Source organism: Ranitomeya variabilis, chromosome 8, assembly GCF_051348905.1.
Source record: "Ranitomeya variabilis isolate aRanVar5 chromosome 8, aRanVar5.hap1, whole genome shotgun sequence".
NCBI lineage: Eukaryota > Metazoa > Chordata > Amphibia > Anura > Dendrobatidae > Ranitomeya > Ranitomeya variabilis.
In genome coordinates, this window is record NC_135239.1 from 128,348,704 (window position 1) to 128,362,447 (window position 13,744).

Below are 13,744 nucleotides of genomic sequence, written 5' to 3' on the forward strand. Positions count from 1 at the left end.
TGGTCCCTAAAAAAAATGGTGTTGTAAAAATGAGAAATTGCTGGTCAACTTTTAACCCTTATAACTCCCTAACAAAAAAAAAATGTTGGTTCCAAAATAGTGCTGATGTAAAGTAGACATGTGGGAAATGTTACTTATTAAGTATTTTGTGTGACATAGCTCTGTGATTTTATTGCATAAAAATTCAAAGTTGGAAAATTGCAAAATTTTCAAAATTTTCGCCAAATTTCTGTTTTTTTCACAAATAAACGCAGGTAATATCAAAGAAATGTTACCACTATCATGAAGTACAATATGTCACGAGAAAACAATGTCAGAATCACTGGGATCCGTTGAAGCGTTTCAGAGTTATAACCTCATAAAGGGACAGTAAAAATTGGCCCGGTCCATAACGTGCAAACCACCCTTGGGGGTAAAGGGGTTAAAATACGGTTTTCTGCATGTGTGTATGTTTATTTAACCCTTTAATTACTATAGGATTAGTAATGGATAGGTATCTTATTGATTTCCCCGCCTATCAGAAGCATTGTTTGCAGCGTTGTCATGCATATGACAACGTGTCAAACACTACAGTAATGTCGTACCCCCCATTCAAGTAAATGGGGGGTCTGCTGCTGGATGACAGGCTGCATGAACGCATCATGCACCTGTCATCTAGATGTAGCAGAGCCGAGTGTGCCGTCACATCCGGCTCTCCTTGACTTTTCTGCAGCAAATATGCTGCAAGAAAAGTCAACCTAGCGTATTTGCAGCGTTTTTTCACCACCCTTTCAAGTCAATGGGTGTAAAACGCTGAAAGAAGAGACATGTCCTATGTAAAAAAAAAAAAAAAACGCTGCAAAGCACAAAATACTGACCACACAAAAACCCAATGTGTGTGCATGAGATTTCTGAAATTTCATACGCTTGGCTGGTACTGTAAAAAGCGGCTGAAAATTAGCATAAAAAAGCAGCAAAAAAACACAACAAAAGCTCCCTGTGTGAACTTACCGTAAGAATCATACATTGTGATTTTCTGATTTTTATTTTCTGCTATTCTGTCTCTCGCAGTTGAAGTGTACCTACAATAAAATTTTACAGATGTCTCCATTCTTTGTAGATGGGAAATCAGCTGTGTATCAAATACATATTTTCCCGACTGTATATAGCAGAGCAGTGTGTGTATGGAAATGGTCTTATTTAGCAGAGCTGAATGTGCATGTACTGTCCATGCAGCAGCGTTGTGTATATATGAGTGCTGCAGAGTGTACATTAATATCTGCTGTAAAAATATAGGTGACTAAGAACATTTTGTGCTGAGAAGCATTAACTGCAGATTGATTACTTCCTATTCTGCCCTATTGCATTAAATTAGTAATAACCGCCCCATCACTTTACACCAGCAGGGAAGTTTTAATTACTAGGAAAAAATGTTTTTCCTTTTTTCTGCTGTCTAAATCTGGGGCCCTTCTTGCGTCTTATAATCCAAAAAATGCATTAGTTAATTTTTTTAGTTTTTTTAAAACTTGAGATAACAAAAAGAGACATAAATCACTTCAGAAAACCCCCCATCAGAAACCCGCATGAGACATAAATCACTTCAGAAAACCCCCCATCAGAAACCCGCATGTATAAAAATCACACTATTCAGACATCTGTGAAATCTGGTCCATATAGACACCTTGATGCGTGAACTGGCCTTGGCTCTCCTGACCTGAACTTTACAGCCTAATAGGCAGATATTAGCCTGTTGCATTCAGGGTGTGAGACCTGCGGACATTATGGGGATCACAGTCTGTACATGGATGTCTGAATGAGGCCTAAAAACTTAAAAAAAAAAAAAAAAAACCAAAAAAACCTGAAGGAAACCAAGATGAGTTGAGTGGTGCAGGAATACTGAAAGCCTCCAGGTCACCAGATTCAACTCACCGGTAGTCTTATTGGCCTGACTGTTTAACCCTTTTGCACAACACAATGCACCTGTGCTTTTTGGTGAGGCTAACTACCCACACCATGGCATACAGACATATTGCAGTTTTTGTTTTTTAAATGTTTCAGATAGTTTAGATTACTTTTATTTCAGTATATTGTAAGTAAAAATAATGTTTTTTGTATCTGGTGCTGTGATGTCTTAATATTTAGTTTTATAATACTTTTTTAGGCGGAAATGGATATTATAGAAAAATTATGTAAAATGGTGCCTTGTGAACATGAAGATTTACTGAATATAACTCTACGGCTCCTTCTAAACCTCTCCTTTGATACCAGCCTGAGAAACAAGATGGTGCAGGTTGGACTTCTGCCCAAGCTTACAATACTTCTAGGTACCGTTTTGCTGACTAATCTCATATTGTCTACTTTCTTGTGTTTCACACCACCACTTGTCGTGTTCTAACTGTATAGCTAACATATAGAGCTTATAGTATCCCACAAACAATGTTCACCAATCGGCTGTAAACGTTAATCAGCAGACCTGTATCCGAAACGACGTTCATTACTTTTGTCTTCGCAATAGTCAAGGGGTAGGAGATGTTGAGCAGCAAGTCATGTCCTTTTTTTTAGGTGCCGAATCAATTACCATATGCCCGTGAGTAGCCTATATATTAGAAACGGTTCCCTGAAAAATCCCCACAGGAAAATTGCCCACATGGATAATTGCCCATATGGATAATTGCCCACACAGAAAATTGCCCACATGGAAAATTGCCATTTGCTGTATCACAAAGTTTCAGATCTGTGGTATTTGAGGTGCAAGGTGAGGATGTCCGCATGAGATATGTGATCAACTTGTGATTTACAGTTGACCTAGTGCAAAACTGCAAAAATGATAAAGATCTGTGGTTTATAGCAGTCTGTCATTATCAGCAATAGATAGATATTGTCTGCTCTCATCTCTCACTGATTCTGCCTTATTCCTCCCACCAGCCCAAAACAGCAGCACATGCATAACAAGCAGCAGTGTGATCCAGAGGAGCCATCACTGCTATCAGAACTCACAAAAGTATCACTGTGTTATCTGTGGAGTTACATGGGACTGTAGCTCTCATCTAATACAGTGCCTTGCGATAGTATTCGGCCCCCTGGAACTTTTGGGCGCGCAATATTACTCGGCCCCTTTACTTTCAATGCAGCAAAGTCCAGAAGTTCATTGTGGATCTCTGAATGATCCAATGTTGTCCTAAATGCCTAATGATGATAAATATATTCCATCTGTGTGTAATCCAGTCTCTGTATACATGTGCCTGCTCTGTGATAGTATCAAGGTTCTGTTTGAAGCACAGAGAGCATCATGAAGACCAAGGAACACAACAGGCAGGTCCGTGATACTATTGTGGAGAAGTTTAAACTCGGATTTGGATACAAAATGATTTCCAAAACTTTAAATATCCCAAGAAGCCCTCTGCAAGCGATCATATTGAAATAGAAGGAGTATCATACCACTGCAAATCTACCAAGACCCGGCCGTCCCTCTAAACTTTCATCTCAAACAAGAAGAAAACTGATCAGAGATGAAGACAAGAGGCCCACAATCACTCTAGATGAACTGCAGAGATCTACAGCTGAGGTGGGACAGTATATCCATAGGACAACAATCAGTCGTACACTGCACAAATCTGGCCTTTATTTAAGAGTGGCAAGAATAAATCCATTTCTCAAAGATATCCATAAAAAGTGTCATTTAAAGTTTGCAACAAGCCAAATGGGAGACACACCAAACATGTGGAAGAAGTTGCTCTGGTCAGATGAAACCAAAATCGAACTTTTTGGCAACAATGCCAAACGATATGTTTTTTTGCGTAAGGCAACTCAGCTGTCATGATCCGTTCCGGAGTTTAGTCCTGTCTGCTCTTTCTCTGGGTGGATCATGTCAAGGGTTAACTTTGTTCTGCCTCATTCTGGGCTCAGGTTTGCTATTTAGCTCCCAGGTATCCTGAGGGTGGTGTCAGCTATAGCTCTGTCTTTGGCGTGTGAACCTGACTCTGGAAGCCCTTGATTTGTCCTACTGTGAATCCTGACTTGTCCTGTGTCTGTTATCTCCCCCTGCCTGCCCTTTCCCAGTGTCTCTTTGTTTGTCTGTAGATCTGCTTGACTCAATGGTTCTGACCTCCTGGCTTGGCTTTTTGACTCTGTTTCAGTTTGTCCCTATTGTACTGTATTTTGCCCGTCCTGGTTTACTGATCCCTTGCTACGTCCTGACTATCCATTCTGTCTAAATCCTTTTGTACTGTTGTGCTGTCTTGTGCTCTGACTTGGCTTTCCTGACCTCGCTTTCGCCACTAGGTGTTGTCTGTTCAGCTGCTCTGTGTGTGCAGTCGGCTTCCCTAGCAAGCTCCCCCTGGTGGAGGTTGTGCTGTACTGCACTGCAGCTGCATGACATCAGCTCATCACCCTGAATACACCATCCCCACTGTCAAACATGGTGGTGGCAGCATCATGGCTTGAGCCTGCTTTTCTTCAACAGGGACAGGGAAGATGGATGGAGCCAAATACAGGACCATTCTTGTGGAAAACCTGTTGGAGTCTGCAAAAGACCTGAGACTGGGACGGAGATTTGCCAGCAAGAATTTCAGTCACTCGATGTACAAAACTAATAGAGACATACCCCAAGCAACTTGCAGCTGTAATCGCAGCAAACGGTGGCGCAAAAAAGTATTAAGTTAAAGGGGCCGAATAATATTGCACGCCCTACTTTTCAGTTTTTGAATTTCCACAAAAATTTTAAATAACCAATACAATAAACTCTGCAGGGTAATCAATACAGGGGAGGACAATTTTATATTACAGGATGAATTATGTAAACTATAAGCTTGGGCTGATAAATGGCAAATGAGCTTTAATGGGGATAAATGTAAGGTCATGCACTTGGGTAGAAGTAATAAGATGTATAACTATGTGCTTAATTCTAAAACTCTGGGCAAAACCGTCAATGAAAAAGACCTGGGTGTATGGGTGGATGACAAACTCATATTCAGGGGCCTGTGTCAGGCAGCTGCTACAAAGGCAAATAAAATAATGGGATGTATTAAAAGAGGCATAGATGCTCATGAGGAGAACATAATTTTACCTCTATACAAGTCACTAGTTCGACCACACTTAGAATACTGTGCACAGTTCTGGTCTCCGGTGTATAAGAAAGACATAGCTGAACTAGAGCGGGTGCAGAGAAGAGCGGCCAAGGTTATTAGAGGACTGGGGAGTCTGCAATACCAAGATAGGTTATTACACTTGGGGCTGTTTAGTTTAGAAAAACGAAGGCTAAGGGGTGATCTTATTTTAATGTATAAATATATGAGGGGACAGTACAAAGACCTTTCTGATGATCTTTTTAATCATAGACCTGAGACAGGGACAAGGGGGCATCCTCTACGTCTGGAGGAAAGAAGGTTTAAGCATAATAACAGACGCGGATTCTTTACTGTAAGAGCAGTGAGACTATGGACCTCTCTGCCGTATGATGTTGTAATGAGTGATTCATTACTTAAATTTAAGAGGGGACTGGATGCCTTTCTTGAAAAGTATAATGTTACAGGGTATATACACTAGATTCCTTGATAGGGCGTTGATCCAGGGAACTAGTCTGACTGCCATATGTGGAGTCGGGAAGGAATTTTTTTCCCCAATGTGGAGCTTACTCTTTGCCACATGGTTTGTTTTTTGCCTTCCTCTGGATCAACATGTTAGGGCATGTTAGGTTAGGCTATGGGTTGAACTAGATGGACTTAAAGTCTTCCTTCAACCTTAATAACTATGTAACTATGTAACATTTCGTTCAGCTTCACAATTGTTTTCCACTTGTTGTTGATTCTTCACCAAAAATGTACATTTGGTATCTTTATGTTTGAAGCATAAGTGGGAAAAGGTTGAAAAGTTCCATGGGGCCGAATACTTTCGCAAGGTACTGTACATTATATCAGTGGGAGCCCACCAAAAGCAGGATGCTGGTGGCAGAGATAGTTGGCCCTGGAAGCTCAGAAGGCACAGCAGAAAAGTGAGATTCTGTCACTTGTACCACCTTGTGTTCTTGCTGAGAATGTATGATATGTTTTTGAAGTGGTGTAACTGGAGTCCGAAGGGCCCCAGTACAAAATTTGCAACTCCCCCCCACACACACATGGTCAGATCTATGGGCCCCTGTAGAGTTCTAAGTTCAACAAAGACTTATGAATTGTCCTCCTCCCCCTTCATTATGTAGTAAGGTCCCCCATCCTGGTATATATGCCCATCATCCTGTTGACTATGTCCACATCCTGGTATATATGTCCCAATGCTGGTATATATGATCCCCATCCTGATATGTATGGTCCACGTGGTCTTCATCCTGGTATATATGCCCCCTTCATGGTATATATGTCCCCATCCTGGTTTACATGGTCCCTAATCCTAGTGTATGTGTCCACGTTCTGCCCCAATGCATAAATAAAAACAAAAACATTCTGCTCACCTTTTCTCTGCTCCCACATCGCCCAGTGTCTTTTGTAGCCACCGCACAGCCCGGCAGCTGACATTGGAGTGTGCGCCATTGTCATGCGCTTCTGCGATGTCAACTCACAGCTACTGTGCCGCCAGCACGTATCACAGGGCAGTGACCCGACAGGTCTATGCACCACAATGCATGTCATACTTAAAGGGAATCTGATACCATAAAATCGGCCTATAAACTAAGGCCACAGCCATCAGGGGCTTATCTACAGCATTCTGTAATGCTGTAGATAAGCCCCCGATGTAACCTGCAAGATAAGAAAAACGAGTTAGATTATACTCACCCAGGGGCGGTCCCCGTCCGGTTTGGGTCTGATGGGTGTTGCGGTCCGGGTCCATCGCCTCCCATCTTCATGCAATGACGTCCTCTTCTTGTCTTCCTGCTGCGGCTCCTGCGAAGGTGTACTTTGTCTGCTCGGTTGAGGGCAGAGCAAAATACTGCAGTGCGCAGGGAAAGGTCAGAGAGGCCAGGCGCCTGCGCACTGCAGTACTTTGCTCTGCCCTCAACAGGGTAGACAAAGTACGCCTGCGCAGGAGCTGCGGCAGGAAGACAAGAAGAGGATGTCATCGCATGAAGATGGGAGGCGCCGGATCTGGACCGCGACACCCATCGGACCCGAACCGGACTGGGACCTCCCCTGGGTGAGTATAATCTAACTCGGTTTTCTTATCTTGCAGGTTACATCGGGGGCTTATCTACAACATTACAGAATGTTACCCTTGGGAAAATTAAAAAATGGGGGCTAAAAAAATATTTTTGTGGGGAAAAAATGATTTTTTTATTTTCATGGCTCTGCTTTATAAAACTCTGTGAAGCACTTGGGGGTTCAAAGTGCTCAACACACATCTAGATAAGTTCCTTGGGGGTCAAGTTTCCAAAATGGGATTTCTAAAGTTTAGGCACATCAGGGGCTCTACAAACGTAACATGATGCCCGCAGACCATTCTATCAAAGTCTGCATTTCAAAACGTCACTACTTCCCTTCCGAGCTCTGCCATGCGCCCAAACAGTGGTTCTCCCCCACATATGGGGTATCGGCATACTCAGGACAAACTGAACAAAAACTTTTGGGGTCCAATTTCTCAGGTTACCCATGTGAAAATAAAAAACTGTGGGCTAATTTTTTTTTTTTTTTTTTTTAAATTTGTTTATTAACAACAAAATAAGTAGTGTTACAAACATTTTACATCCAAGATTGTTGAATATAATATGTGGTACATATAAACTGTGCATTGTTAAGCATAAAATAAAATACAACTGTCATCTATAACCAACGTTATATTGTGATTATTAAAGCTGTTGGACCGATTGTAACATATGAATTATGTAAATAGAAAAACTCGGAAAACCAGAACACTTGAATTAGAACTGTATCTACTCTTAACTGCTAATTCGCCACCATACCTCGTATCTGACCTTCCCCGTGACATCCCCAATCCACAACAAGTCTACAGAGTAAGATGGGAAGAATTCCACCTACCCCAGATTTTTTCAAATTTGCCCGGGCACCCTCTATTCTGATATAGCGTGCGTTCATATGGAATGATCGAGTTGACCAACTCAATCCAAGTTCTTGTAGTTGGACCTGTGCTCCCCATCCACCGCAAAGCAAGTGCCTTCCGTGCCATATAGAGCGTCTCACGTAAAAAAATATTGATGTAGTGATCCCAAGTTTCCTCCTCCCATACTCCAAATATACAAACTAATGGGTCATGGGGAACTGGAATTGATAGCAGTGATGCTAGTAGTGATGTCACCTCCCTCCACTATTGAAGAATAACAGGACAACTCCATATCATGTGAATGAAGTCTGCATCTAAGTGACTTCGCATACACTCTGACATTTGAAATTGACCCATCTTAAAAAGCCGTGTCGGAGTTAAATATGATTGGTGTATTATATATAATTGAGTCATCCTGTTGTTAACTGACTGGGATACTTTAATTGGGGATTCAAGAATGTCCTCCCATTCCTCCTCCTGCATATTAGAAAGAAGCCCCCCCCCCCCCCACTTTCCCTTAATAGATTTAACAGTAGACGCATCTCCCGAAGATAGCATATAGGTATATAGGGAGGAGATAAGACCTTGCGATTTAAGAATTCCTATCAAGGGTAGAGAGGATATAGCACGACCTGCACCTGCCTGTCTCATATATGATTGTACGGCTGACCTTAGCTGTAGATATCGGAAAAATTGGGATCTCTGTATACCATGCTTGATTTGCAATTGCTCAAAAGACATGAAGACCCCCCCCCCCCCCCCCCCCATCATACAGATCACCTATTGAGGAGACACCATGCCCGATCCAGAAGTCAGTGGATGGGTGATTCAATAAGGTTGAAAAATAGCCATTTTTCCACAGGGGCATCTCCGCCACAACATCTATTAATCCTACAGGTTTTATCATTTGCCTCCAAACCGACCGCGCCAAACGAAGCAAAGGTAGCATACGAGGGATATTAATTTTCTCCAATTCTAGAAAGTTTAGTGGACAAGTCCGTTTGAGCCGCATGAAGAAGACAGCTTTCAGAGTTAGGAAAGCAATTATTGGGCATCCATTTATTAAGAGCTTTGACCTTACCAGCCAAATAATATAAATAGAAATCCGGCAACGCCGCCCCACCCCCTGACTTGGATCTCTGTAGCGTAGATAGCTTAAGTTTGGGCCTAGATTTCCCCCATATGAAAGTTGTGATTTGAGAATTCAAACTTGTAAAGAAGAATTTAGGGATTAGCCCAGCACTATGCTGAAGACAGTAACTGAGCTTAGGGAGTAATATCATTTTGATTAAGTTGACACGGCCGGCTACAGATAGTGGAAGTTTGCTCCAAGCTGCAAATTTAAGTTTAACTAATTCTAACAACGGGAGTATATTAAGTTGTAGATCAGATCTACTACCCTGAGAGATATATATGCCCAAGTATTTAAAACTGGGTACAATAGGGAGGGAGGAAAGGGTCCCAAGGCCGGGCAATGGAGTATGGGAGAGAGGCATCAACGCTGATTTATCCCAGTTTATATATAGGCCCGAGTGTCTACTAAATTTATCTATAGTAGTGATTACCCATGGTAGTGTTACCTCCGCCTCATCCATAAATATCACCATATCATCGGCGTATAGACCAATAGTGTCCACACGACCAGCTATATTTATACCTTTAATATCAACAGAGGACCTTATGCCTATCGCCAGGGCCTCTATCGCAAGGGCGAAGAGGGCCGGGGAGAGAGGGCACCCCTGTTGGGTCCCTCTATACAGTGAGAAGGATTTAGAGATGGAGCCGTTAACAATTATACGGGCCTTGGGTTTCATATACAATAGACCCACCCATTTCAAAAATTTATCCCCAAAGCCATATTTTTTTCAAACATGCTGATAGGAAGGGCCACTCAAGAGAGTCAAAGGCTTTGGCCGCATCCAGCGATGCCAGTGCCCAGGAGTTGTCTGGTACCAATGAGCTATACTGGACTACTGATTGAACCCGTCTATTGTTGATAGAGGTATTTTTACCCGGCATAAAACCCGTTTGGTCTGGATGTATAAGGTCGAGTATGATCAAATTCAATCTTGTAGCTAGGATTTTGGTAAAGATTTTATAGTCTACATTTACCAGTGAGATAGGCCTGTAAGAGCCACATTCCAATGGGTCCTTCCCCTCCTTTTTAAGTATAATAATGTTTGCCTTGTAAAATGTGTCGGGCATAGAACCCTCCTCCCACACCCCCAGGAACACTTTCAACAAGAGCGGTGCCAGTATATTGTGATACTTCCTGTATAATTCAATGGGAAACCCATCTGGACCAGGGGCCTTCCCAGAGGCCATATCCATCAAAGCATTTTCAACCTCCTCCAGAGTAAACTCTGCGTCCATAAAGGCTCGCTGAGCTGGGGTCAATAGGGGAAATGTTACATCTGATAAATAATCCAGGTTCTCAGAGATATCAATGTCACACTTAGATGTATATAGCGACTTATAATAATCGTGAAAGCAGTGAAGTATCTCCTCATTTGAGGACACTAATGACTCGTCTGGTGTTCGAATCTGTAATATAGTATTGGAGACATTGTGTTGGCGTACCAAGAAAGCCAAAAATTTGCTAGCCTGGTTTCCCAATTCAAAAAAGGATTGGCGAGTAAAAAATAGTTTTCGATTAGATTTAGTGTCTGTATGCTGAACATATAGCCTCTGGGACGTTAGCCACTCAAGTCTATTACCATTAGTTGGGTCAGATATATATGCGGACTCCGAGTCTTTTAGTCGTTGCTCCATCTCGTCATCCTCCCTTGAGGTCATCCTTTTTATGTAAGATATTGTAGAGCAGGGGCGGACATACCGCCGGTTCAACCGGTGCAACTGCAGAGTGGGAGGGGGGCCCCGACGGAGATACAAAGCAATGAGGTGAATGACAGCCGGCGGCAGTATTATTGCTAACAGGAGAAGCAGGGGGCCCGCTCTGCTGCGCACATGTGATATGACGGTCCAAAGGGGCCCCCTTCCTGACTTCACCTGTTAGCATACATTACGCTGCTGTCCGGCTGTCACTGGTGCTTCGCGGTGACGGCAGATGCAGGAAGAGAGGGGGAGGGTCCCTCAGTGAGTCACTGAGGCTGCGGCTCTGCTTGTGACTGCTGCTGAGCACGTGCGCACTCTTCCCAGAGCCCCAATGATCGGCAGGACTGGGATACACATGAAAATAGGAGGAGGGGGAATCTCTCCTCTAGGTAGGTGAAGGGCCGGCCCGCCGGGAGTCTGTAAGGCTGATAGCAGTGGACAGGCTCCATGTCTCCCCTGCTCATTTCCTGTGTTCTTATGGGACGGACCAGCTCCCTGCAACTGCACTCTCTGTAGGTACACATTCCATGTGATGTATGTTGGTCTGTCTAGTGTGTTTGTATGTACTGATGTGTGTGTATACTGCTCTGTGTGTATATAGGGCTAGTGTGTGTGTGTATACTGCTGTGTGTGTATACTGCTGTGTGCGTGTATATAGGGCTAGTGTGTGTACTGCTGTGTGTGTATATAGGGCTAGTGTGTGTATACTGCTTTGTGCGTGTATATAGGGCTAGTGAGTGTATACTGCTGTGTGCGTTTATATAGGGCTAGTGTGTGTGTTGCTATGTATATAGGGCTAGTGTGTGTGTGCTGCTATGTTTATAGGGCTAGTGTGTGTGTGCTGCTATGTATATAGGGCTAGTGTGTGTGTGCTGCTATGTATATAGGGCTAGTGTGTGTGTGCTGCTATGTATATAGGGCTAGTGTGTGTGTGTGTGCTGCTATGTATATAGGGCTAGTGTGTGTGTGTGTGTGCTGCTATGTATATAGGGCTAGTGTGTGTGTGTGTGTGCTGCTATGTATATAGGGCTAGTGTGTGTGTGTGTGTGTGTGTGTGTGTGTGTGCTGCTATGTATATAGGGCTAGTGTGTGTGTGTGCTGCTCTGTATATAGGGCTAGTGTGTGTGTGTGTGTGTGTGTATCTTCTGCTGTGTATATGCATATGTTATTATAGGCATTGTATACACACTGTCATGCATGAGGGGGGCCTCGACGTATTTCCTGCACAGGGGCCCATTGCTGCTTGTGTCCACCCCTGTTGTAGAGGATAGACACCCCCTTAGATATGCCTTAGGGGCATCCCAAAATATATTAGTATTCTGAGGCTCTGAGTGGGATAAGATGAAACCTTTCAGCTGGTCCACATTTCTATCATTGGAATCTATCAGCTTGAGTCAAAATGGATTCAATTTCCATACTATGCCGCCATTTGATTGCCCAAATTTAAGTTTAAGAACGACCAGACTGTGGTTAGATATTCCCCTATTTCTGTGTTCAACACTATCCACCCATGTTGCCAACCCTTCGGATCCAAATGTATAATCTAGGCGAGAGAGGGACCGTCTGGTAGATGAATGACAGGTATAGCCTATAACCCCCGGGTGGCGCATTCTCCACAGATCCAACCAACCACTACCCTCCATAAATGAAGCCAATTGGGATGGAGCTTGAGAGGAGGGCTCCCCCACCATGTCGTCATCTAATCTCAGCCTATCCAAGTGGGTATCCATGACCAGATTAAAATCCCCCATGCAGATGATGTTTGCGTCCGGAAAGCTTAAGACAAAGCTCATTGCCATCCGAAGTATTGATAAATTAGCTGGAGGGGGGTTGTAAACACATAATATGACGTATTCACGAGAGTTGATTAGCACATTTACAAATACGAACCAACCTTCAGAGTCCCTCCTAGCCTCCCTCATCTCCCATCTAACTACTCTGTGAATTAACAGTGAGACCCCTCTTGAGTAACTAGTGTGAAACGCGTGTATGGACCATTGCACCCACGGTTTCTGTACACACCGGGCCGTGTCTCTAGTCAGATGTGTCTCGACCAACGCTACGATGTGTGGGTGATAGCTCTTGATCTGTGAGAATGCCTTAATCTTTTTCCGGGGAGATTTGATACCGCGCACATTCCAGGTCATGTATATTATTTCAGACCCCATGCTCACTCATCACGATATAATAAACAATATTGTCCGGGCAGAACCTAGGGATAAAACGTTAGAGGTTGAGATGTCCATTGTCAGCGATTTTACCTACAAAACAGATGAAACAAACATAGAAAAAGAAACAAACCAGAAACCAAACAGTGTAGGAGCGTAGTCCCATGCTCCTATTATCAGGTGAAAACAGGATACCCTCGCTAAATTAAGCGTTCGGTATTGTTGATAGGTTAGACACCCACATGGAAAGCTTCATTATATAATCATCCACTCAAGTACATTAGGATGTCTTTACATTGGACACCCCGTGGACCCGTAACCACTCAGCCGCCTCCTCCGGATCAGTGAAGGATATAGAGGAACCCTCATGAACGACCCGCAGGCGAGCGGGATAAAGCATGGAGTATACGACATTCCGATCTCTGACTTGTTTCTTAATTTCCATGAACCGTGCCCGTTGCTTCTGAAGCTCCATAGAGAAGTCTGGAAAGATCGAAATTGTGGCATTATGGAACTTGATAGGGCTCTTTTACCGTGCCAGACGTAGAATAGCATATCTATCTTTGCAGTTGAGAATGCGTGCCAAGAGAGGTCTCGGAGGAGCTCCAGGGGGGAGGGGCTTCGTGGGGACCCTATGGGCCCTCTCCACAGAGAAGGTTGAGGAGAATTCACCTTCCAGAGAAGCTTTGAGCCAGTTCTCCAGGAATTCCTCAGGTCGCTGGCCCTCCGAGCGCTCTGGTAGACCAATAATACAAATGTTATTCCGACGCAGTCTGTTC

At 43.4% G+C, this 13,744-nt stretch overlaps 1 protein-coding gene across 3 annotated transcripts in view; it reads left to right on the forward strand.

Annotated features, from left to right (window-relative positions):
- Positions 1–13,744, forward strand: part of KIFAP3 (kinesin associated protein 3) — an 811,853-nt gene that overhangs the window by 406,783 nt on the left and 391,326 nt on the right. For all 3 annotated transcript variants that reach the window (XM_077276224.1, XM_077276225.1, XM_077276226.1), the window contains one exon: positions 2,141–2,303. In XM_077276224.1, coding sequence (XP_077132339.1) covers positions 2,141–2,303 — 163 coding nt within the window. The remainder of the gene's footprint in view (positions 1–2,140; positions 2,304–13,744) is intronic.